This window comes from Mirounga leonina, unplaced genomic scaffold (genome assembly GCF_011800145.1).
Source record: "Mirounga leonina isolate KUSES-001 unplaced genomic scaffold, KU_Mleo_1.0 Mir_125, whole genome shotgun sequence".
Classification (NCBI taxonomy): Eukaryota; Metazoa; Chordata; class Mammalia; order Carnivora; family Phocidae; genus Mirounga; species Mirounga leonina.
In genome coordinates this window covers 80,008,709-80,035,794 of record NW_023270305.1, presented here as the reverse complement: position 1 = coordinate 80,035,794, position 27,086 = coordinate 80,008,709, and the positions used below count along the sequence as shown (strand labels likewise).

The 27,086-nt window shown below is 45.4% G+C and overlaps 1 protein-coding gene across 2 annotated transcripts in view; it reads right to left on the bottom strand.

The window, feature by feature from the left end:
• The window catches only part of SH3RF3 (SH3 domain containing ring finger 3), a 407,247-nt gene that overhangs the window by 51,582 nt on the left and 328,579 nt on the right, over nt 1-27,086 (bottom strand). For both annotated transcript variants that reach the window (XM_035001930.1, XM_035001931.1), the window contains exon 8: nt 24,798-25,132. In XM_035001930.1, coding sequence (XP_034857821.1) covers nt 24,798-25,132 — 335 coding nt within the window. The remainder of the gene's footprint in view (nt 1-24,797; nt 25,133-27,086) is intronic.

Below are 27,086 nucleotides of genomic sequence, written 5' to 3'. Positions count from 1 at the left end.
TCAAGATAAATTGCTGGCAAAAGAATAGACAAATAGATCAGTGTTACAGAATACAGAGCCCCAAAATAGACCTAGGCAAATACAGTCCACCGATCTTTGACAAAATAGCAAAGGCAGTACAATGGAGAAAAGACGATCTTTTTAAGAGGATGCTGGAACAGCTGGACATCCATGTACCAGAAAAAAAAAAAAAAAATCCAGACACAGCCTTATGTTCCAAGAAAAATTAACTCAAAAGAATAATCCTTTTGCGACTTAAATGTAAATGTAGACTTAAATGTAAAACCCAAAACTATAAAACTAGAAGATAATGTAGGAGAAAATTGAGATAACCTTCGGTTTGTGGATGACTTTTTAGATACAACACCAAAGGCATGATTCATGCAAGAAACAGCTGAGAAGTTGGACTTCATTAAAATTAAAAATCTGTGTTCTGCAAAAGACACTGTGAAGAGAATGAGAAGATAAGCCACAAACTGGGAGAAAATATGTGCAAAAGACAAATATGATAAAGGACTGTGATCCAAAATATATAAAGAACTCTTAAAAATCAACAGTAAGAAAACAAGTAACCTGATTAAAAAGTGGGCAAAGGATCCAAACACCTCACCAAAGAAAATATACAGAAGGCAAATAAACATATGAAGAGATGCCCAACATCCTATGTCATCATGGAATTGCTAGTTAAAGTGACAATGAGATACCACTACACACCTATTAGAATGGTGAGGATCCAAACACTGATGACACAAGATGCTGGTGAGGATCTGGACCAGCAGAAGCTCTCATTCATGGCTTGGTGGGAATGCAAGATGGCATAGCCCACTTTGTCTGTTTTGTTTTGTTTATTTTTTAAATGTTTTATTGTTTTTACTTTTAATTCCAGTATAGTTAACATAGTGTTATATTAGTTTCAGGTGTACAATATAGTGATTCAACAATTCTATACATTACTCAGTGCACTATTTACAATAGCCAAATTATGGAAGCAGCCCAAATGTCCGTCGATTGAAGAATGGATAAAGAAGATGCGGCACATATATATATACATACAACGGCACAGCCACTTGGAGAGACAGTTTTGACAGTTTACAAAAGTAAACATTTTCTTACCACATGATCCAGCAATCACACCCTTTTTTATTTACCCAAGTGAGCTGAAACTTATGTCCACACAAAACCTGCACATGCTGCTTACAGCAGCTTCATTTGTAATTGCCAAAACTTGGAAGCAACCAAGAATCCCTCGGTAGGTGAATGGATAAATAAACTGTGGTACATCCATACAATGAAATATTATTCTAAAATGAGCTATAAAGCCAAGGTAACTTAAATGTATATTACTAAGTGGAAGAAGCCAGTCTGAAAAGGTCACACAGTATATGATTCCAACTAGATGACATTCTGAAAAAAGGCAAAAACCATGGAGACAGTAGAAGAATCAGTGGTTGCCATGGGTTGGGGAGAGGAGGGATGAGTAGGTGGAGCACAGAGGATTTGTAGGGCAGTGAAACTATTCTGTATGATATTATAATGGTGGATACATGTCTATACATTTGTTCAAACCCAAAGAATGTACAACACCAAGAGTGAACCTTAGTGGGAAACTATGGACTTTGAGTGATTATGATGTAAGTTCATCAATTGTAATGAATGTACCACCTGGGGAGGGATGCTGATAACTGAGGAGGCTGTGCATGTGTAGGGGTGGGGGTAAATGTGAGATCTTTATACCTCCTGTTTGATTCTGCTGTGAGCCTAAAACTGTTCTAAAAATAAACTCTACTTAAAAATCATCTTTGGGAGGGTGACTTACAGTATCAGAGGGGCTATTTTTAGAAGAGAAAATGGACAGTGAGGTGGCAGAACCACACCAGTGGGTCTACTACACAGGATGTGTATTTATGTATGTGAGTGCATGCATGTGTGTATGTATGTGCATGGAGGTGTGTGTGCATGTGTGTTAGTGTGTGCATGTGTGTGTTAGTGTGTGCATGTGTGTATGTGCATGTGTACACATGCATGTACATGTAGGTATGCATGTATGGGTGTGTTTATATGCATGTGATTGTATGTATGCATGTGCATATATTTGTGTGCTTATTTTATATGTATGAAAGTGTGGACTTGGGGCGCCTGGGTGGCTCAGTTGGTTAAGCGACTGCCTTCGGCTGAGGTCATGATCCTGGAGTCTGGGGATCGAGTCCCGCATCGGGCTCCCTGCTCAGCAGGGAGTCTGCTTCTCCCTCTGACCTTCCTCCTTCTCATGCTCTCTGTCTCTCATTCTCTCTCTCTCAAATAAATAAATAAAATCTTAAAAAAAAAAAGATTAAAAAAAAAAAAAAGAAAGTGTGGACTCTAGATTGTGACTCAACAAGAAGATGGGGTTTTTAGCAACAGGTCAGTTCAGTTACAGAATAGGTTTCTTTGCTCTATAGTAAGTTCTCTGTCCCTCAAGGCCTCGTAGCAGAACCTGAGTGATCCCTCTTTAGAAATTTTGCAGACAGGACTGCTGGGTTGGTGGGGGGCTGGTGGGTCCATTTAGCTCAGATGACATCGAAGCTCTCTTCTAGTGCTAAGTCTGTGAACCCGGGGCACTCTTGCATGAGGGTCTCTGCATCTTCTCTTAGTGACCTCTTGCCAGGGGCACTCTGAGTGTTCACTTCCTGCCTTATGTACATTCACCTCCAGCTTGGAGAATCCTGAAAGCCCAGCTCAGGGAATCAGAGTGCTGAGGGAACCCAGGGGCCCCCATTGGGGAACAAGAAGCCATTGAGGTTGAGAAATGGACAATTTCCTTGCATCTCTCAAGTAACCCTTTGGGCATCCCTCTTAATATTTTTTCCTAATATAATTATCTGAAGCCATGTCTCTCTAAGGTATTGAGGGGTTTAAATAGCTTGATTGCCGTGGAAACAAATGGTAACACCCTCCTTTTCTGGAAGCCCTGGAAAATTTATGGCTTCCTCCCCATTGCTTCCTAAGTACTGATTTGTTACCAAGTTGCACAATAATCAGAAATTTAAAGTGATTTATATCCCATCCCCCAACAGGATGCACTTTACTCTACTTGTAGCTTCACATAATAATTTTAAACCCTAGTTCCCAAATCATTCAGTGATAACTTTGTGTAGAGCTATAAATAAGAAATAGCTGTTATCATCATATTCACTGTGAAATCTTGGAAAATAAAGCACCAGCTTTGGCCACATCTCTCATACTCTTATTTAAGTAATACTACCCTTGGAAATTTTTAGTAATGGTTCACCTAATTAGTTAATAGTTTTTCACTGATAGTAACCATCATGGTTACTTTCAGGTGTCAACTTGGCTAGGCTCTAGTAGCCATTTGTTAGGTCAGATGCTAGCACAATGCTGCTGTGAAGGTATTTGTGGATGTGGTTAACATCTACAATCATTTGACTTTAGTGAAGGAAGTTACCCTCCATGATGCAGGTGGGCCTCATCCATTCAGTTGAGGGCTTTTAAGAGCAAAAATGGAGGTTTCCTGGGGAAGAAGACATTCTGCCTCAAGGCTGCAGTATCAACTCTACCTGAGCATCCAGCCTGCTGGTCTGCTCAAAAGACTGCAGACATATGAGCCCCCACAACCACATGAGCCAATTCCTTTGGTTCTATTTCTCTGGTGAGCTCTGAATGACAGAGATTTTGGTACCAAGAGTGGTACTAGAGGAGCAGAATGAGTTTTAAAGATGATTTTTCTGAGTTAGTTCTGTGTTTTTTGGAATTGATTCTTTAAGCTGACAGATTTAAAGGTCCTATGACTCTATTTTCAGTGGTAAAGATGATAGCAATCATCCATGGTATGATGTGCCAATAGAGATACATGAAATATCACCATTGGACACTCCTACTAATCAAATACTTTTAAGAGGCAATGTTCTGATTTGCAACGACATGGATGGAACTGGAGGGTATTATGCTGAGCTAAATAAGTCAAACAGAGAAAGACATGTATCATATGAGCTCACTGATATGAGGAATTCTTAATCTCAGGAAACAAATTGAGGGTTGCTGGAGTAGGGGGTGGGGTGGAAGGAATAGGGTGACTGGGTGATAGACACTGGGGAGGTTATGTGCTCTGGTAAGCGCTGTGAATTGTGCAAGACTGTTGAATCTCAGATCTGTACCTCTGAAACAAATAATGCAATATATGTTAAGAAAAAAAAAAGAAGAAGATAGCAGGAGGGGAAGAATGAAGGGGTGGAAATCAGAGGGGGAGACGAACCATGAGAGATGATGGACTCTGAAAAACAAACTGAGGGTTCTAGAGGGGAGGGGGGGAGGATGGGTTAGCCTGGTGATGGGTATTAAAGAGCACATTCTGCATGGAGCACTGGGTGTTATGCACAAACAATGAATCATGGAACACTACATCTAAAACTAATGATGTAATGTATGGTGATTAACATAACAATAAAAAATTTTTTAAAAAAATAAAAAGAAAAGAGGCAAGGTTCTGGGTGATCTTGTGTATTATACCTTAGAACATTTTTGTCAAACTCATGACTATAATGAGATTGGCCAGTTGCTCTTACAAATGATGAGTTTTGGATTTCAAATTCCCAGCCCAAGCAACAGATAAATAATCTGAAAGTTTTTATGTCTGCCTGAAAGAAACCCTTATCTTCTGTAGCCCCAGAGCTGAGACTTCTGACCATTAAATCCAGAGGTTCATCCTGTGAGTGGCTGAATTACCATGCAGATTGAATGCCAAAGCTCACAGTAGGTCCATTGTTGCAGTGAGGGCATTGAATGGAAAGGAATGGGATCCCGGAAATCCAGGAACATATGGCTCAATTCTGATGAGGTTTGGGACACTGAACCCCTACATTTTGTCAAGTCTTCTTTGCCAATAGAAGGAGCCCATCCAGTCCTGCCTGAGAAGGTGAACCCTCCTTTGACGGAGGAGCCCACTACAGCCTCCCCTCACATAGTTGCCTTGTAAGACATTGTTGATCCTCAGGACCCACCTCTACCACCTCTCTTTGCTTCTAGACCTAGAACTAGACTTAAGTCTGAGCGGGCCTCAAAGGGTGAGGTGCAAAGTGTGCTCTGATGGAACTGACTTCCAACTTTTCCAGAAACAAATCTGGACAATACGAGTGGGAATGAATATTAAGAGTGTGGGTTAATGGTGAAGAAACAAAGTTAGAGTTGCATTTATTCATGTGAGCCAATGAACAGAGATTCTGGATTTAATGCTGTGGCTCATGGGATTGGAAAGGACTCTAACTGGATGGTTGCTTGGCTGGCTGAAACATGGACCAAAAGATGGCAAACAGTAAATTAGGTTGAAATCCTACCTGTCTTGATATACTATAAAGAAATGTACCCAAAAGGTTTGGGAGATTGGAGTGTTGAGTGGATTTGTCATGGAAGACCAGCTCACCTGTCCCAGGATGACACACCTCTCACACCCACTGTGAGAAACATACTTGTGAGAAGAGCTTCAGAATCCTTGAAGTGCTCTGTGGTCATGCTTCCACACTGACCAAACCTTATAGTAAGAAGCGTGGCGCAGAATCAGGAAGCCTGAACGCAACGGGAGGATGCGGATCTTGAGCCAACAGGAGCCAAATGGAGGTACTTAATTGCCAAAACCAAGATGGTCATGGTTTTGTGACAGATGGCAGAGTCCAATCAGCTGTCAGAGCTGTGGCACTCAGTAGTGGGTCAGGGCGTCCCTAGCAGAGGAACAGCTGGGCATGCTACTAAATCCTGACTTGATCTGTAAGCGCAAGAGTTCTAGGTCTAGTGAACAGAAGTCTAACTAGGGTCATGACTTCTCTATCAATTCCCAGGCTGAGGGTTTAGAGACCCAGAACCCCTCCAATGAAGGGGAAGCTGGGTCCTCTTGAGGAAGGACCCCATACATTGCCAACAATTTATACTGTGAATCTTTCTCCTGGCTCTCCCCAAAAGGACCTTTTCACCAGGCTAACTGTGCACTGGGGGAAAGGACATAATCAGACCTGTCAGGAGCTCCTGGACACTGTCCCTGAACTGACACTCGCTCCAGGAGACCCCAAATATCACCATGTCCCCCCGTCAGAATGGGGGCTTATGGAGGTCAGGTGACTAATGGAGTTTTAGTTCAAGTCTGTCTCACAGGGGTCCAGTGGGTCCTCAAACCCATCCTGTGGTTATTTCCCCAGCTCTGGAATGCACAATAGGAATACACATACTTGGCAGCTGGCAGAATCCATCCTCATATTTTGTTCCCTGACCTGTGGAGTGAGGGCTATTGTGGTGGGAAAGGCCAAATGGAAGCCACTAGAACTGCCTCTACCCAGGAAAATAATAAACCTAAAGCAATACCACATTCCTGTAGATACTGCCAAGATTAATGCTATCATCAAGGACTGGAAGGATGCAGGGGTGGAGATTCCCACCACATCCCCATTCAACTCTCCTATTTGGCCTGTGCTGAAGACAGCTGGAGTTTGCAGAATGATGGTGGATTTCTGTAAGTTTAACCAGGTATGAACTCTAATTGCAGTTGCTGTACCAGATGTGGTTTCCTTGCTTGAGCAAATTAACACATAGTCTGGTACCTGGTATGTGGCTACTGACCATGCAAATGTTTTTTTCTCCATACCTGTTCATAAAGACCAGCAGAGCATTTGCTTTCAGCAGGCAAGGCTGGCACTGTCCTACTTCTGGGATATATCAGCTCTCTAGCCTTATGTCATAATTTAGTCCACAGGGACCTTGATCACCTTTCCCTTCCACAAGACAGCACACTGATCAATTACACAGGTGATACTATGCTAATTGAAACTATTGAGCACTAGGCTTCTTGAATACTAGACTTATTGGTAAAACATTTGCACAACAGAGGGTGCAAAATAAATCCAACAAAAATTCAGTGGCCTTCTACCTCAGTGAAATTTCTAGGGGTTCAGTGGTGCAGGGCTTGTTGAGAAATCCCTTCTATGGTCAAGGATAAGTTGGTGCATCTGGCCCTTTCCACAGGCAAAAAAGGGGCACAATGCCTAGTGTGCCTCTTCGGATTTGTAGGCAATATATTCCCCATTTGGGTGTGCTTTCCAGCGCATTTACTGAGTGAGTTGACTGCTGCTAGTTCTGAGTGGGGCCCAGAACAAGAGAAGGCTCTGTGCCTTCTGTGTCCAGGTTGCTGTGCAAGGAGGTGTCAAGGAGGTCTGGGAAAGTGGTAAATGGAGAGACCTCAATGAATGGGCAAATATGTGAAATAAATTTGTGTCCTTCATGAATGCTCACTAAAGGCTGCTCTCAGCAGAGGAGGATTTTAATGACCCATTCTGTGGATACCAGTCATCCTTTTTCCCCACAGCCAGTCCTGCCCAAGTGGCTATTGTTATAGGGTGGAGGTCACATATGGCTTCAGTATGGTGGACTTCCACTCACCAAGGACAACTTGGTTATAGGAGTGCTCATTCTGCCCGCAGCAGAGACCAACATTGAGCCCCTGTTATGGCACCATTTTCTGGGGTGAGCAGCCAGACATTGGCTAGAACAGAGGACATTGGCCTGCTTCCATCATGAAATGGGCAGCATTTTGTTCCCCCTGAAATAGACACTTGTTCTGAATATAGATTTGCCTTCTCTGCATGTAATGCTTCTGCCAAAACTACTATCTGTGGACTTACAGAATGCCTTATCCATCGTTGTAGTAGTCCACACAGCATTGCTTCTGATCAAGGATCTCACTTCACAGCAAAAAATGTATGGCAACAGGCCCATGCGCAGGGAATTCACTGATCTTACCATGTTCCTTACTATCCTAAAGCAGCTGGCTTAACAGAATGGTCTTTCGGAGATCCAGTTACAATACCAGCTGGGTGGCAACACCTTGCAGGGTTGGGGGCAAAGTTCTCCAGGAGGCTATATGTGCTCCAAATCAGCATTCAATTTATGGTGCGGTTTCTCCCATGGCCAAGATTCACGTGTCCAGGAATCAAGGTGTGGAAATGGGAGTGGCAGCATGTGCTGTTATACCCAGAGACCCACTACCAAAATTTTTGATATCTGTCCCCATTGACTTTATACTCTGCTGGCCTAGAGATCTTAGTTTCAAAGGTAGGAATGCTTCCACCAGGAGACACAATAGCAATTCTATTGAACTGGAAGTTAAGACTGCCACCCAACCATTTTGGATGCCTCATGACTGAATAAACAGGCAAAGAAAGTAGTTATTTTGCTGCCTGGAGTGACTGATCCTGACTGTAACTATTTCAGTCAGAAGTTGGGTTTAGCTTAGGGGAAATTGGGCTGTACTCCACAATGGAGGTGAGGAAGAGCCTGGAACACGGCATGTTCCATAGGGCATCTCTTACTACTAGCATGCCCTGGGATGAAGGTCAATGGAAAGCTACAACAACTCAATTCAGTCAGTACTGCTAGTAGCCCAGACTCTTTAGGAATGAATATTTGGGTTACCCTACCAGGTAAAGAACCACAACTTGCTGAGGTGCTTGTTGAAGCCAAAGAGAATATGGAGTGCGTAGCGGAAGAAGGTAGTTATGAATACCAGCTATGACCAGTTACAGAAACAAGGATTATAATTGATTTTGTTATGAATATGTTTATGTGTATGTGTATAATCCCTTTTTCTTCCCTCTCTTATCCCCTTATCATGTAACATAAGTTGTACTGACTTCATATCATAGTACTTAAATATTTTTAAGTTTATATCACAGTATTTAAGTTATGGGATATCAAGGAGAAGAGTGAACATCGCCTAAGGACTTGAATCCTCTTCTGGGGAAAGGGTTAGTGCATTTTCAGTTGTATACAGCATAGTCGTATTGTATTAGGCAGAAGCATGACTTCACTGTTGTCTTTATTTGGAGACTAAGTATGGTTTACAGAGATGGCTACAAGTGCCAAGTTGACAAAGGGTAGATTGTAATGCTTAGTTCTATGTGTCAACTTGGTTGGCTATGGTGCCATGTTTACTGAAGCACTAGTCTAGATGTTGCCGTGAAAGTATGTAGTAGACATTATTAATTTCTACAGTGAGTTTACTTTAAATAAAGGAGATTACTTAGAGTATGTGCAGGATATGTGGGTGGGCCTCGTTGAAGGCCCTAAGAGCAATCTGAGGATTCCTGGGGAAGAAAAATTTCTGCCTCAAGACTACAGCATCAACTCTTGCCTGAGTTTTCAGCCTGCTGGCCTTCCTCACAGATGGGCTTGCCAGCCTCCACATTCATCATGGGAACCAATTCCTAAAATAAATATTTATATCTATATTTTGTATTGGTTCTCTTCCTCTTGAGAGTTTTTTTTTTTTTGGAGTTTTTAATTTTATTATGTTATGTTAATCACCATACAATACATCATTAGTTTTTGATGTAGTGATCCACGATCCATTGTTTTCATATAACACCCAGTGCTCCATGCAGTATGTGCCCTCCTTAATACCCATCACCAGGCTAAACAATCCCCCCTCCCCTCTAAAACCCTGTTTTTTTCTCAGGTCCACAGTCTCTCATGGTTCATCTCTCCCTCCAATTCCCCCCGCCCATTTTTCCCTTCCTTCTCCTAATGTCCTCCATGTTATTCCTTATGTTCCACAAATAAGTGAAACCATATGATAATTGACTTTCTCTGCTTGACTTATTTCACTTAGCATAATCTCCTCCAGTCCCATCCATGCTGATGTAAAAGTTGGGTATTCATCCTGATGGCTGAGTAATATTCCATTGTATATATGGACCACATCTTCTTTATCCATTCATCTGTTGAAGGGCGTCTCGGCTCTTTCCACAGTTTGGCTATTGCGGACATTGCTGCTATGAAGATTGGGGTGCATATGGCCCTTCTTTTCACTACATCTGTGTCTTTGGCATAAATACCCAGGAGTGCAATTGCTGGGTCATAGGGTAGCTCTATTTTTAAATTTTTGAGGAACCTCCACACTGTTTTCCAAAGTGGCTGTACCAACTTCCATTCCCACCAACAGTGTAAGAGGGTTCCCCTTTCTCCACAACTTCTCCAACATTTGTGTTTCTTTCCCTGTCCATTTTTGCCATTCTAACTGGTGTAAGGTGGTATCTCAGTGTGGTTTTGATTTGGATTTCCCTGATGGCTAATGATGATGAACATTTTTTCATGTGTCTGTTAGCCATTTGTATGTCTTCTTCAGAGAAGTGTCTGTTCATCTCTTCTGCCCACTTTTTGACTTGATTATTTGTTTTTTGGGTATTGAGTTTGAGAAGTTCTTTATAGATTTTGGATACCAGCCCTTTATCTGTAGTGTCATTTGCAAATATCTTCTCTCATTCTGTGGGTTGCCTCTTTGTTTTGTTGCCTGTTTCCTTTGCTGTGCAGAAGCTTTTTATCTTGATGAAGTCCTAAAAGTTCATTTTTGCTTTTGTTTCACTAGCTTTTGGAGATGTATCTTGAAAGAAGTTGCTGTGGGTGATGTCAAAGAGGTTACTGCCTATGTTCTCCTCTAGGATTTTGATGGATTCCTGTCTCACATTAAGGTCTTCCATCCACTTTGAGTTTATCTTTGTGAATGGTGTTAGAGAATGGTCGAGTTTCATTCTTCTGCATGTGGCTGTCCAATTTTCCCAGCACCATTTATTGAAGAGACTGTCTTTTTTCCATCGCATGTTTTTTCCTGCTTTGTCAAAGATTATTTGACCATAGAGTTGAGGGTCATATCTGGGTTCTCTATTCTGTTCCATTGGTCTGTATGTCTGTTTTTGTGCCAGTACCATGCTGTCTTGGTGATCACTGCTTTGTAATATAGCTTGAAATCGGGCAACGTGATGCCCCCAGCTTTTTCTTTTTCAACATCTCCTTGGTGATTTGGGGTCTTTTCTGATTCCATACAAATTTGAGGATTGTTTGTTCCAGCACTTTGAAAAATGTCATTGGAATTTTGATCGGGATGGCACTGAAGGTATAGATTGCTCTGGGTAGCATAGACACTTTAACAATGTTTATTCTTCCGATCCATGAGCATGGAATATTCTTCCATCTTTTTGTGTCTTCTTCAATTTCTTTCATGAGTGTTTTGTAGTTCCTAGAGTATAGATCCTTTACCTCTTTGGTTAGGTTTATTCCGAGGTATCTTATGGGTTTTGATGCTATTGTAAATGGAATCGTTTCTTTAATTTCTCTTTCTACAGTTGCATTGTTAGTGTATAAGAAAGCAACTGATTTCTGTGCATTAATTTTGTATCCTGCCACATTACTGAATTGCTGGATGAGTTCTAGTAATTTGGGGGTGGAGTCTTTTGGGTTTTCCACATAAAGTATCATGTCGTCTGTGAAAAGAGAGAGTTTGACTTCTTCTTTGCCAATTTGAATACCTTTTATTTCTTTTTGTTGTCTGATTGCTGTTGCTAGGACTTCTAGTACTATGTTGAACAACAGTGGTGAGAGTGGGCACCCTTAACGTGTTCCTGATCTTAAGGGAAAGGCTCTCAGCTTTTCCCCATTGAGGATGATATTCGCTGTGGGTTTTTCATAGATGGATTTTATGAGCTTGAGGAATGTTCCCTCTATCCCTATACTCTGGAGAGTTTTAATCAGGAAAGGATGTTGTATTTTGTCAAATGCTTTTTCTGCATCAATTGAGAGGACCATATGGTTCTTCTCCCTCCTCTTATTAATGTATTCTATCACATTGATTGATTTGCAAATGTTGAACCACCCTTGCATCCCAGGGATAAATCCCACTTGGTCATGGTGGATGATCGTTTTAATGTATTGTTGGATCCTATTAGCTAGGTTTTTGTTGAGGATTTTGGAATCTGTATTCATCAGGGATATTGGTCTGAAATTCTCCTTTTTGATGGGGTCTTTGCCTGGTTTGGGGATTAAGGTAATGCTGGCCTCATAGAATGAGTTTGGAAGTTTTCCTTCTGTTTCTATTTTTTGAAACAGCTTCAGTAGAATAGGTATTATTTCTTCTTTGAATGTTTGGTAGAATTCCCCAGGGAATCCATCAGGCCCTGGACTCTTGTTTTTTGGAATGTTTTTGATCACTGCTTCAATCTCGTTACTGGTTATTGGCCTATTCAGGTTGTCAGTTTCTTCCTGTTTCAGTCTTGGCAGCTTATAGGTTTCGAGGAAGGCCTCCATTTTATCCAGATTGCTCAGTTTATTGGCATATAGTTGATAATAATTTCTAATAATTGTTTCTATTTCCTTGGTGTTAGTTGTGATCTCTCCCCTTTCACTCATAATTTTATTAATTTGGGTCCTTTCTCTCTTCTTTTGGACAAGTCTGGCCAGTGGTTTATCAATCTTATTAATTCTTTCAAAGAACCAACTTCTAGTTTCATTGATCTGATCTACTGTGTTTCTGGTTTCTAATTCATTGATTTCTGCTCTAATTTTAATTATTTCTCTTCTAATGCGTGGCTTAGGCGTCGTTTGTTGCTTTTTCTCTAGTTCTTTAAAGTGTAGAGTTAGTTGGTGAATTCAGGATTTTTCTATTTTTTTGAATGAGGCTTGGGTGGCTATGTATTTCCCCCTTAGGACCGCCTTTCCAGTATCCCATAGGTTTTGGACCAATGTGTTTTCATTCTCATTGATTTCCATGAATTGTTTAAGTTCTTCTTTGATTTCTTGTTTGACCCAAACATTCTTGAGCAGAGTGGTCTTTAGCTTCCAAGTGTTTGAATTTCTGCCAAATTTTTTCTTGTGATTGAGTGCCAGTTTTAGAGCATTTTGGTCTGAGAATATGCAGGGAATAATCTCAATCTTTTGGTATAGGTTGAGACCTGATTTGTGACCCAGTATATGGTCTATTCTGGAGAAAGTTCCATGTGCGCTCGAGAAGAATGAGTATTGTGTTGTTTTAGTGTGGAATGTTCTGTAAATATCTATGAGGTCCATCTGGTCCAATGTATCATTCAAAGCTCTTGTTTCCTTGTTGATTTTCTGCTTAGATGATCTGTCCATTGCTGAGAGTGGAGTATTGAGGTCTCCTACAGTTAACGTATTGTTCTCAATATGACTCTTTATTTTGGTTAACAGTTGGCTTATGTAGATGGCTGCTCCCATGTTGGGGGCATAGATATTTACAATTGTTAGATCTTCTTGTTGGATAGACCCTTTAAGAATGATATAGTGTCCTTCTGTGTCTCTTATTACAGACTTTAGTTTAAAATCTAATTTGTCTGATATAAGAATTGCTACCCCAGCTTTCTTTTGAGGTCCACTGGCATGGAAGATGGATCTCCATCCCTTCACTTTCAGTCTGGATGTATCTTTAGGTTCAAAATGAGTCTCTTGTAGACAGCATATGGATGGGTCCTGTCTTTTTATCCAAGCTGCAACCCTGTGCCGTTTTATGGGAGTGTTTAGGCCATTCACGTTGAGAGTGATTATTGAAAGATATGAATTAATTGTCATCATGTTGCCTGTGAAGACATTGTTTTTATAGATTGTCCCTGTAAATTTCTGTTGTAGATCACTTTTGGGGCCTTTCTCCTTTTATAGAACCCGCCCTTAATATTTCTTGTAGGGCCAGCTTGGTGGTCACATATTCTTTCAACTTCTGCCGGTCGTGGAAGCTCTGCATCTCTCCATCCATTCTAAATGAAAGCCTTGCCGGATAAAGTATTCTTGGCTGCATGTTCTTCTCATTTAGTACCCTGAATATGTCTTGCCAGGCCTTTCTGTCTTGCCAGGTCTCTGTGGATAGGTCTGATGTTATTCTGATGTTCCTCCCTCTGTACATAAGGAATCTCTTCCCCCTAACTGCCCTTAAGATGGTTTCCTTGGTTCTAAGATTTGCAAGTTTTACTATTACATGCCAGGGTGTTGGCCTGTTTTCCTTGATCTTAGGAGGGGTCCTCTCTGCCTCTAGGACTCGAATGTTTGTTTCATTCCCCAGATTAGGGAAGTTCTCAGCTATGATTTGCTCAAATACATCTTCTAGCCCTCTCTCTCTCTCTCCACTCCCTCTGGGATTCCAATTATTCTGACATTGGAATGCCTCATGGTGTCACTTATTTCTCTGATTCTATTTTCATGGATTCTGAGTTGTTTTTCCCTGGCCTCCTCTTTTCCCTTTTTATCTATTATACTGTCTTCCAGATCACTTATTCTCTCTTCTGTCTCAGTTACCCTAACTGTTAAATTATCTAGATTGGATTGGATCTCATTGATAGCATTTTTAAGTTCTTCCAATTCACTTTTTATTTCTGTCCTTAGAGACTCTATGTTGCCATTAATTGATTTCTCCATTCTAGCCATTGTCTTCACAATTGCTAGCCTGAGTTCCATCTCTGACATCTTGGTTATATCTGCATCCGTTTGTAAATCTGCAGCATAAGTCCTAATCTCTGAGTGTTTTCTGTTTTGGGGGCTCCTCCTCCTAGTCATTCTGTTGATGGGTGTTTGAGGGAATGTATAGAGTCCAAATTATTGACCAGAACCCAAGCAAGATGCACCTGTTTTCTTGGGACCTTAGGGTTGCTGGCCTCTTGTTTTCCCAGCCTGTCTTCTGTGGGAGGGGCCTGCTGCGCTGTTACTCAGGCAACCCCGTTTGGGCAGAGTTGCTCTGTGCCCCTGTGGCGGGGGATGGGCTCAGCGGGAATCAGTTTTTGGGGCTTTTGTTCTCTGGCGCCTTTCCCTGGCGGCTTTCCGTGTCTCTTCCACGAGTCAGAGCAGAAGAGACCGTTTCCAACCCTCTGCCTCAGAGCAGAGAGACCACAGTCTGTTCTTCTTCTTGAGCAGAGTGGTCTTTAGCTTCCAAGTGTTTGAATTTCTGCCAAATTTTTTTCTTGCCGTGCTGTGTGCTGGAGTGTGCTCTCCAGGCCATACTGTCTCCATTTCTGTCCGTGCTGCTATAAACTGCAGCGTCCTGGGTTGTACGCCCCTCCACAGCGCCCCCAGTCCTGCCTCCAGGTCGGGGCACGTCTCTGCCCTTTGTGCTTCTAAAACCGCCAGCCGCTCCCTGTTCGCGCACGCGACTCTGCCACTTGGGGTTTCCACCCCGGGGGTTGCAGTTCACTAGAGTGACCCCGGAGCACCGGGTTTCCATCTTGGAGGCTGCCGTTCGCGTGCGTGTGACCGTCACTCCAGTTTCTGTCCGGGGGGCTGCAGTTTACATGTGCGTGACCCTGCCGCTCTGGTTTTCCACCCCGGGGGCTGCCCTAAAGTTCTTTCCTGACGCTACCAGTCTGCGAGTCTGTGCCCTGTCTGCAGCGTGTGAGGCTGTCACTCTCCAGTGGTGTAGGATCCCCACGTCCAGGCACCCTCCAACTGCCATTTATCCTCTGAAATCTGCCCGCAGAATCGCGGCTCTCCACTTCGTACCTCAAAACCAACTGCCTGCGATATTCTGTTTGTAGAGATCCAGATCTTCTTACATCTCAGGCTGGTTTCGTGGGTGCTCAGAGTGGTCTGGTAGATATCTAGCTCAATTCCGGGGACCAGTTGAAATATGGTCCCCTACTCCGCCATCTTTCCCCCCTCCTCCTCTTGAGAGTTCTGACTGATACAATCAATAATTAATTTTTTAATAGCAGAAGATATTATTCCTATTTTAATATTAAACAAACTGAAGTCTAAGTGATTTGTCTAAGGTGATACAAAGTGAAGGAGAGAACCAAGAATCAGAAGAAAGTTGATGTAAACCAGTAATCTAGTCATCATTGCTGGCTCATACAAAGAGATTGGAAAGCAATAATGTTTTCATTAAATTGACCCATTAGTTCTACTTAAGAAGGACAGAAAGAGTTTGAATCCTCTAAAAAGATTAATGGACTTCATTCTCATGCTATATGCAAATGTATCTTGTAAATTTCTAAGACATGGCCTGGAATTACTAAGCGCATAAAATATCAGGTAAACAAAAATCAAGTCTGCCCCATGAGTGACTTCACCCCAGAGGGAAAAGATGGTATAAAGTTGTCTTATCTCAATTAGTTGGTACAATGCCCTCACCCCTGCCACCACTGCCTGGGTGGTGAGCACCAACAAAACAAAATAAAACCACAGCAAACAAAATGATGACACCAGCACTCTGTTCTTTCTCATCATTGCCTTCAGTTATGTGACAAAATGAAAGGGCACTCACAAGTTCTCTAGAATATGAGAGATGCCCCATCAAGCAGACATTGTTTGCCTTCTGGGAAGGACAGCCTGTTGGGTCCACTCTTGCAGGCGTTACCCTCTGGTGTGGTTTATGGGGTGTGTGTATATGTTTTTCTTTATAACTGACTCCACTGGCTGAGTTTTTCCCTGGGCAGGGAAGACTAAAAAAAAGTACCTTGTCTTTATGAGGAATGTGAAGCTACATCATGAAAAAGAGGTAGTAACAGCAATAGAATTTTGCAGAACAGAATCCAAACTTGCTGTGGGAATGAAGTGTGCTCCGTGGCTCTTGGCCACTTGCATGCCTACAACCCACATCACCAACCTTGCTATCACAGTCATCTCTTGGTTGTCCAGGAGGGCTGGGTCATGTGTCACTAGAGTGTAAAATCCACCAACAATCTTGATGTGTTATGGTGGGCTCTGCCCTCTGGGGAGAATCACAGAACTCCCATGTATGATTACCAGTAATCAGAAATTCTTCTCCATTGCTAGTTTATTACTATTTTAAAAATGAATTCTGGTTTAATGCTTTGCAGTTGAAACGTGACTTCTGACTAAAATAGTTTTCTTGAGCTCCCATTCATTATTTAGGCTAAATGTCAGGTACAAAACTGACACCTTAAAAACCCGCTTCATAGCTATGTTTCTCAGTGGACATAGGAAAAATAAATCAGAAAATGGAAGCACCAGTGGCTGAGGAGATGAGTAATTACCATTTTGCTAAGAGATTACACCAATCAATTCAGGTTCATTTTTGAGTAGCCCACATTTCTCCATTTGGCCATGTTAAGTGTCTTTTTTCTAAAACTGCAAAATCAAATGCCCTTTTAATCTTTTATTAGAAGCCTCGGGGATATGTTTTATATCTGTATCTATCTCCTAATTTTTATGGGATCTGGCCTTCAGTTAATTATCGAATTCTTAATAATGATTTCTAGTGTTTTTGTTCCAAATACTAGGCTGAACATTTGTGATATTAACTAATTTACTCCTCCCCAAAACTCAGGGTGATAGGTGCAATCATCCTCATTTTACAGGTAAGGAAACAGAGGCACAGGAAGGTGAGGGAGCTCAACGTCACATGGTTGGTGGATAAATAGAAGGGCCCTGATTTACACCTGGCAGCCGCACCCCAGACACACCCTCTGTGCTCATTAATCAGTCTGTGCCTTCTTTTATCTGGACCAGACCTGACTGCTCCATGGCAGGAGCCCCTGGGCCCCCAACAGGAGAAGCTGACTGACAGAGGCAGAGGAGAGGGAGTGGCACCTGCCTGAGCACCAAGGGGTCTGGCTTCATTCCCAGTGATGACTAGCTGCATGGCCTTGGGCAGGTCACGTGGCTACCTGGACCTCCATGTCCACATCTGTGCCCTGAAAGGGTCCCCAGCACCCTACCAAGCAGACAGCTGGAAGTGCACTGGATTGAACCTCACCACAGAACAAAAGCTGGGGGTTTCTATGGGAGAGCTGGGGGAACGGCTTGGCCTCATGGTGCCTTCTTGGGAGAGAGTCAACCCCCGGAGAAGGTCTAACCTCCTTGAATCAGAGCTGCCTCTGAGCTCTCCACAAATGGGGTGGGGCCACTCTCTTGCCTGGGGGTCTGTGCTCTGACAGGCATGAGGAAGAGGTTCTATCCTTGTCATCAAGGATGTGACACTCCAGCAGCATGCTCCCTTCCAAAAATAAGTTGCCTACAAAACTTCAGAATGGCTTTGTTTTGACAGCTGGGGTTCGTTCGTGCTTTCAGGATGGGTTCATTTTCAGCCTAAAAATTACTCATAAGCTAAATAGCAGCTTTCTTCATCCCACAGAAGGCAGTCCAAGCACAGGGAGGAGAGGAGGGGGTCTGAAGTCGTTGGGACTCCTAGTGGCCCACAGCGGTCAGAAAGGGACCCACGGCCCAGCCAGAGTGCCAAAACCAGTACCAAGGGCGATCAGAGCTGCCCGGCATGGGTGTTCCCGGAAGGAAGTGGGCTTCCACAGCCCATGGCTGACCAAATGACCGCCAGACTGCTTAGCAACTCACTTGTGGGGCAGACGGGGTTCCCGAAGTCCATGAAGATGTGCCACAGGGGTCTGTGGGCCCAACCATGATTCACAAGTCACCGTCTTCTGCTGTGGCCGCACCTGTGACACAGCACTGCCCTGAGGGTCTCCACATGTTTGGGCCTGACCTGCAAGCAAGCCAGGGGCAACTCTTCCTGCAAGAGATGGGCCTACAGCGGAATTCAGACCTGGTGAGGTCAGCCCCAGCCCATCCCCACCTCCGATTAAGTCATCTGACACAGCGGGACACGTCCTCCACACTGGTTTGGTTGGTGGGGCTCATGCAGATAGCGTGTGTGACAGCAGGAGGGTATCTGCCTGTCTCAAAATTGGAAACACACTGGCAGCCACTGAGAGGTTGGTTACAGAGCTTACAGTAGTACCCCTTCCAGTCTGCGTTTTAGAGCACAAGGAAAGGCTTGCTTACTGCAGTGAGCCCAACTGGAGAGAAAATGATTCATAAACCAGGGATTCCTCAATTTAGAAAAAACTGCCTGGTTGTTCTAAAGAGCTTCACCCTCAAGATTTCTTTATATTGCACATGCCTGGGTTTTCACTGAAAATATAATTGTAACCCTATGTAATACATGCCTTGTTATGCTCTTAAATGGGTGGGATGTAGATAACACAGAACAAGTTCAAAATTCAGCTACAAACACACTTCCTGTAACGTCCCTGCTGCAGGCCAGGCCTAGCTGCTGCTGTTGTTGGTCATTCTGTCAGGTCAGCTGTTCCTTTCAGACCAGCTCCCCAAAGCCTTAAGTATAAAGGTTGTGCCATTCATGTGGATTTGATCAAATAGTTCACTGCCAGGTGGGCTCTGGCTGCTGGTGAGCTCAGTGTGGAACCAGAAGGCAGACCCTCAGGTCACACTCCCCTCTGCTGGGCACACCCCACAGCCTCCTGCCAGTGCTATCCCTGACCTCTCTCTGCAGGACACCTGGAGAAGCCAAAAACCACCTGAGGCCTTAGCCTCACGGAGACTGGAGAGGCCACCACAAGTCAGCACATCGGATCCAAGCAACGCTGACAAAGGGGTTGGGAAACCAGAGTCCTTGTGCCAGCTCCAATGCTGATGCTTGCTGTGTGACCCCTGGCAAACCTCTCAACATCTCTGAGTCTCAGGAGCATCACCGAAAAAGAGGAATTTAATGAAAAGATCTTCAGAGGCTCTTTCCAGTTCCAATATTCTATTACTCTGTGGACCTGAAACTATTTCATCCATACACAGAAAAAGTTAACTTTCTTCTGGCCTATAAAGTGAAGAATTTCTCAGAAGTCATGGGAGTGAAAACTCATTGACAACAGTTTTCCCAACTTCCTTTAGTCTACAAATATCACCAGATGCTTTCTAGAAGCAAGGCACTCTTCAGGGTCTATAGATCAGGGCTCTGAGACTTTTTGGAAATCAGGACTCAGCACACAACACCCATCATTTTCCCAAAATATACTGATCCCTCCCTGTATGCAATGCATGCTGATCTAGTCTATTCTACTTCATTCTGTGTCTGCTATTCGATCTAAAAAAAGGTTGGTCCAAATCCACTAAATTGGTTTGGTGACTCATGATTGGGACACCTTTGAACGTGTGGTTTGAAAGATACTGCTGGAGCCAGTGGTCCCAGAAACGGTATGCTGACACCAAGGAGAGCACTGAAGGGAAGCAAGGCACCAGTCAGAGGGGCTGTCACGGAGCGAGACACAGTTACCTGAGCAGGAAGAACAGAGACAATGAGGGGTCCAGAACTCAGAGGTGGGAAGGAGCACAGCTAACCTCCTTTGATCAGACCTTAAATCCCACCTTCCTAGCTAGTACCCAACAACTCAAACTATACCTTCTTAGCCAGCATCCAACAACTCAAACTGCTCAACAGTGTGTGGCTGATCTCAAGGCCTTTCTAGATCTGCCTTGCTCCCTCCTACCTGCTCCTGGGCTCCTTATCTTTGGGAAACATCCCTCAGCCTGGAATGTCCTCCTACCTGTCAGGCAGAACCTTCCCCCCCCTTCCCCCCAAGGAAACTTCCCTGTCCCCAGACCTGTCACACTCTATCCCAGTTGCCTGCTTACCAGCCTGCATTCCAGTACTAGACTCAGTGTCCCTCCATGCCAGGGCAGAATCTTCTCTCACTATAGACTCCCAGGGCCCAGCACTCTGCCTGGACCACATACATGCACCTTGTAATAAACAGGAGAGAGAGGGATGAGTGAGTGACTTCTAGCCAGAAGGCCGGGGAAAGCTTCCTGGCTTTCAGGAGGGCCATGATCTTCTACTTCCTTCCTCAGTCACTGCTGCTAGTCACTGACCGTGGCCTCTGTCTGGGGGCACAGTGCTCTCTTTCCGATGACTTTCCCATGGAGTTGACCCCGAGCGATAACTGATCCATATCATCTGGTGCTGAATGTTCACAAGGCCTCAGAAACAGAAAAGTCATGGATGGACATGATGGGTGGTATTTGATGGTTGTTTCAAGCACAGAAATGGATTTAAGCATGAAGGGGTTAACTTAAATACTACAGATCATCTTAAAATTCTTCCGAGATTTTCTTTCCACTCTGTGATCTGTGGGTACCAAAAGATGACTCCAAAAGTTGTATCCAGTCCCTTCTTCAGAAACACTAGACCCAAGTCCTTGGATGGGAAGACCTCCAATGATGCCCACCAGCTGTACCTTCTGAAGATTGTAACTTTCATGATTTCCATATTCTGGGGTCTTTCTCATGCCTTGGGGTCTTCTCTGTGCCCTGAGGTCCTCCTCATGCCCCGGGTGCCTCTACTGTTTCCAACCTGGGAGACAGGGAAGGGATCCATCCAGCCTGGAGTACCCTGCAGCTATACAACATATGTCTTTCCCAGGTCTTCTTGGAGGGGGGCCCTCTTCCATCCCCAACAGATCTGTCCCCAAGCAGAACAGATCCCCGATCAGCCCAAATGGCTCCAGATGCTGGAAGAGTCCCTAGTGTTGTCCACGGCTCTGAGTGAATCCCTGGATCAGAACTCCCCCATCTCAGGCCCATCCTCTGTGTACCCTTGTCCTGGCACAGGTGCCAGGAAGCCCTCCAGTCTTTCACTGTGGGCTCCAGGGCCGAGGCACAGGGGTATACCTCTGGACTGGGCACTGCTAGCAGAAGTGGGCCGCTCTCCAGGAGGCTGGAGCTGCTCTGTGCCAGCAGCCGGGCCACAGGGCAGCCCCTGCAGGAAGCCATAGGACCAGGAAGATGGGCAGGAAGAGCCTCTGGGAGAGAGGCTGGAGGCTGCACACTCTGGCAGAAGCCCTGGGTCCAGAGAAGAGCTCTGGCTCAGGATCCAATTTATAGAAAGAGTCCCCACCCTGTCAGCCCTTGAGTCTCTCTGGAGGCCTCAACCCAAAAGTGGGCGAAGCAGGGCCGATGAGCAAGGCCTGCCTGCAGCAGGGCTGAGAAGCCCAATCCCCAAGGGTAGAACCAGCAGAGCGCCAGCCTCCCAGGGATCTCCACAGCAATCAAAGCACGTGAGCCAGGTGTGCGGGGCCTCTTTGTATCCTACATGCTGGGATGCCTGGGAATAAATCTCCCATGCTCCTAGGAGACAATCACCCCTGCCGCTACCTCAGGGGCCAGAAGACCCATCAGTCAGTCTTCTCTCTTGTGCCCATGCTTCCAAGGGCACAAGAATTCCAGAAGAGCTCGGCACTGTGAAAACACACAAGTGCTGTGGTTTGGGTCTCCACGGGCAGCAGGGCTGGGAGCTCCGCCTTTTTCAGAGGAAAATTCATTAACAGAAACAACCTGGAGAATACTGCAAATTACTTAAAAAAATCCTTCCACTGTAATTAGAGATGGGCACATCTGTGATGGGGTTACCCAGAAATAGATGTGAAGCCAACTGCTGTGTTTTCAAAGTTGGGGAAATCTGTTCAGTCGCAGTCCCGGCGGGGGTGGGGGGGTGGCGTGGCACAAGGGGCACAGGGCCCCACTCGGGCTGGCTTGGAGCACAGCACATGGGTTCACGGGAACAGCTACCATTTTGGCTCTTCTGCTAGGAATGGCAACTGCAGATGTTTTGCACTTTACTATAAGGTAGGAGAAATTCTACTGGCAATACAAAAGGAAAAACCATTAACAGGTGTTTTTTCCAGACTAGTGCTTTTTTTTGTTTATGCTTTGAGAGGGGAGAAGTGAAAACCACACATAACACGTGGAAGGACAATGTACAGTATTTCTCCACTGGGGTTTGAGGTGGACGATTACTGCCCTCCCCACGAACACGTGCTCGCTTCATCTGGCAATGTCCATTTCACTTCCCATGTGGGAGCACAGCATGGACAGCCCCGGGCCGTGGGCAGTCAGCACCCAGCCCCGAGCGTGGCCGCTCCAGGCTGGCGTCGGCTGTGCATTTCTGCTGCCCGAGTGAAGTGCACATCTCTACTGCTTTCCTTCTGGAAGCAGGGCTTCCTTCCACAGTGCCTTTCATCAGGAGGGACCCTCTGGGTGTCCCCTGGACTCAACTCTTCCTTGCTGATGTAGGAGAACTGTTAGCAGAGAGTGAACCCTGAGTGAAAACAAAATGCCCGCTAAGTGTCTAACAGGCTGGGAATGTTGAGAGCAGGCCCAGCGCTGGTTTTCCTTAGCAACACGCTTAAGAGGGCAAGATGGTGAGTAATATCGCTCTCCATGTAGACTCCTCCCAGCCTGACTCTATTGTCATGAGCCCTCCTGACACTACCCCTATCTCTTTTGCAAACTAGACAGAGGGAATTTTTTGGTAAAAAACCAGAAATGTTTACAAAACTATGATTGCCCTCCCCTTTCCAAGTCCATCCCCTGTTTAAGGCCTGTAGGATCTAGTCTTCCAGGAAGCATGGCCAAGTGAGAGGGTGGGTTTGCACCTCCACTTCTGCCTCCCGATGAGACCCAGCTACACCTCCTAACCAGGCTGCAAGGTGGAAGGGAGCAGACCAAGACCTAAGGGATCTGCAAACAGACATGGACACAAACCACAGAGCAACCATTTCACTTCATGCCTGGGACCCTGCTGGTCTCAAGGGGACTTGAGCTGTGCTGGCTGAGAGCACAGTAACAGTGGCTATGACTGAGGCCTCTTCTACACTCCCAAGCTTGGGCATAATATTCCTCCGGACCAGGTGAGACAGGTGGTGACGAGGCCTGAGCACCACTGATCCGAGGTCTCTGAGGAATCTGGTGTGCATAGCTCTGAGAGGCCTCTGGGCTCCTGCTGAGCACAGGATGTGAGCTGGTGGGCATGCCTCCAGGGCACTGGGCAAGTGGACTGGGCAGCCAACGCTGGTTTTGGTACTGTTCCTCAAGGGACAGGAGAGGTTGTCCTGGCCCTGAATACACCATCCTGTGTGGCAGGCCTCAGCCCAACTCTGCCTCGCACACTCTCATCAGAAGACTGTTTTTAGGGCGCCTGGGTGGCTCAGTCAGTTAAGCATCTGTCTTCGGCTCAGGTTGTGATCCCAGGGTCCTGGGATCGAGCCCCACATTGGGCTCCCTGCAGGGAGCCTGCTTCTCCCTCTCCCTCTGCCGCTCCCCCTGCTTGTATGCACTCTCTATCAAATAAATAAATAAAATCTTAAAAAAAAAAGGAAGACTGGTTTTATATAGAAAGGTTTTCAAAGATCCACATCATGTGGTAGAGCCAAGAGGGAATGAGAATACGTTGTTCATACAGCAAGGCAATGAAGAGAGTAGCTCCCAGCTGGAGATGTGTGTCCGCACTGTCCAGGATAGCAATGGGCAGTGCAGTGGTCCGTGAGCCCTGCAGATGTCTCCCTGGATTTTAAAGACTGAATGTGAAAAATGGCAAAACACCTCATCAACATTTTTCTTATACAGATTACATGTTGAAATGATAATATTTTTAGATACTGGGTTTAATAGATTATACGATTAAAATGAATTTCACCTTTTAATTTTATTTTAAAAATTATTTTAACTTGTTAAAAATGTGGCTACTAGAAGATTTTAAATTAGGTAGCTTGAATTATAGTTTTATTGGGCAGCACTGATTTAGAAATCTGGACTCTAATCCTGGCTAATCCAGTGTGTAGCTGGGTAGTAACAGAGCCAAGCTCACTGGACTGATTTCTTTTGTGAAATAAGCCCAATTTCCTTCACAAGTTAAAAGACTAGCTGAAAATGCTGTCTATACCAACCATCAGACCAGCATCCCCCTCTTGTTTCTCCTCAGAAAACAGGCCTGTCCCACGTGGTTGAACAGGTTGTAGATTGTACAAGGATGACACATTGAAGGGAAGGGAAGCTATTCACACTGTACATAAACAGATTTATATATTTATTATTATTACATCCTGGTACCTGGCAATAAGTATCTTGTTCCAACAAAATGAGTATATTACAGTGATTTTCCAACAGACAGAATTAGAGCATTCTGAGGAAGCGATACTTTTTTTTCTGATTTGCATAAAAGCTATAGCTGGGCTCGGGTCAGCCCTACCAGAACCTGAAGACTGCCTGAATTCCACTCCAAGGACAGCTGCTTTGCTGGTTTGGCCTCCATCTCTGTCATAGGCCCGAAGCATCTGAGGGCAAGAACTTGGTGCCCTAATTCAAGCCTTAGTTTTACAAAATGTCATTGATGTCTGGTGCCAAAGAATTAAATAACCAGCTGGGCCACAGCCAGGACTCGCCCAGGATGGGCCACTTACCTTTTCATTTTTCTTGTCATCTGGTTTGCATCCGGTGTTGGTGGGGCTGGACGATGACAGGCCACTGGCAGGCCCCCCTCCGGCCTCCCCGTTGAGGTTGGCGGCACTGACATTGGGAGGTGTGACGGCGGACGCTGCGGATGTGAGCGGGATGGCTGGTCGGGGGCACGGGGCCCCGATGACCGTCTGCACGGGAGGCTGGTGCACGTGCTGCGGGGACACCACTGAGTGGGGCCTGAGGCTGGCGGCGGGCAGGCGGGATGGGGAGTTCTGGGTGCGCAGGGGCGACACGGTGGCCGTTGGTCGGTCCTGGGCCTGGGCTGAGGAGTGGGCAGCTGGAGCATGAGGTTGAAGAGAGAGTAGGGTTTCAAGGTTAGTTTGCCACGGCAATACAATCGCCACGGACTCGTTCCTCGGGCTCACGGCCTCTCTGCGTTCTCTCCACACCCGGCCACGCTCCACAGGGAGAGAGACCAAGGCCAGGCAACCAGGAAAACACATCCCATATCCCCAAAGCCCTGCCACGGCACAAAACAGCCCACCCTCAGGGGGAGTGAAAACATCTTTTCCAAGGTTGCCACGAGCGTGGGCATGTTCCCAGCTTCCCATGAAGCCTTCTAACTGGTTTCTTCTGCTAAGATGAACTAATACACTCACAAGTTCTCTTGCAACGCCCTTGTGAAAACGTTCATAAAAGTAAGGCCTGTGACAATCCTGAAGAAGCCCCAAGATGCCCCAGAACTATTAGACACCACTCCCTGTAAGGTGATCACTGCCAACAGCCTGGCCCTGGTTAGTCTCGACCCCAGAGCTGTAACCCGGAACTCTGTTCACACTTGGTATTTGAGCCGGCTGAGCTTGGGCCGAGCACGTGCGGCAGCTTTAGCTGGTGACAGTCACAGGAGGAAGGCAGCTGCAGCCTTGGGGCAAGCCATCACCCCTCTCACCGTGATTTGCCGGTGGCTGTCGCCTTGCCTACACCCTGAAACAACAGTTTCTGGATTTATAGAACAGGAACCTCACAATGATGAATCTGCCCCTACTGCCAGCAAAAATGCCTCCTAAGGATGGTAAGGGTCTGAAGGCCCGACATTTGTAAAAATCCACCATTTGAAAACATAAAGTCCCTTCTAAACACAGCACTGAATTAAAATGAATCTTGCTGCAGCTTGTGTTAGTGATTTTGAAGAACTGTCTCCTTACCAATCAGAGAAGAAACATACAGGGGGACAGAGTGAGGCACACGGGAGGAATGGTGATTTGTGGCCTGGGCTGGTGACCCAAAGGGAGACACGGTTGTGGCAGCCTACATTACTTCATACCATTTGTCCCATGCAACATTGGCCAACTCAGATTACAGCATTTTTGCACTGTCACCCAGAGAAAAATTACACCTCACACTGTCCTTACTTTCTACCACCAGAATTCATGGCATTCGTGGCTTTGCAATATGAAAAAATACACGTGATAAAGCAAAACAGTATTCTCAGCCCCCAAATATGCCTTGAATAGATAATCTACTCATAAATCCTCACAGCATTTCCCTGGCGTGTGAAGTAACGCGGCGCGACCAACCAGAGCCCCGTCACATGCAAGGCAGGCCTCTTCCCTCTGACGGCATTGCATGGGAAGAGCCGTGAAAGCTAGTTAATGTGATCCCGGGATCTCCGGGATGCAGGGACTGTCGCTGCTGCCTCTGTTTCTAGGAGGTGAAATAAATAAAGACTGATTTATGGTTTTAAAAGTATTCAGGGTTTGGGGTGGGTTTGAATCCTCACTCAATGTGGCCCCACATTTCAAAAGACCAGGTTAGGCAACTATGCAGATCGATGAAGCCACTGGGCTCACTCAGTCAGCCCGAGGTAACCCGTGACTTGGACAGTGCTCCTGGGACCATCTGTCTGCCTCTCCCCAGCTGTCTGAACTCTCCTTCACCCCAGCCCCCCAGCCCTGGAACGAGAAGTCGTGGCTGGGCCAGGCAAGAGCAATCACTTGGGCTCGAGAGCCTGCAGGGGCTGCTACAGATTCTTCCGCCGAGTCCCACACCACTCCCCTCCACTTCTGGCTGGCTTCCACATGCCTGCCACATCACCCTGCCAAACCCAATGCAAAAGAGGAGAGGGTGTTCCAGAAAGTTCTAAGCCTGCCTGCCAGGCAATCTCTTTGACATCCTCCCTTGTTCCTTCCCTCAGCCACTCCAGCCTCCTGGCTGTTCCCCCAACACAGGCTCTCTCTCACCTCAGAGACTGTGGCACAGAATGCTCTTCTCCAGAGTCACACGTCCCCTCA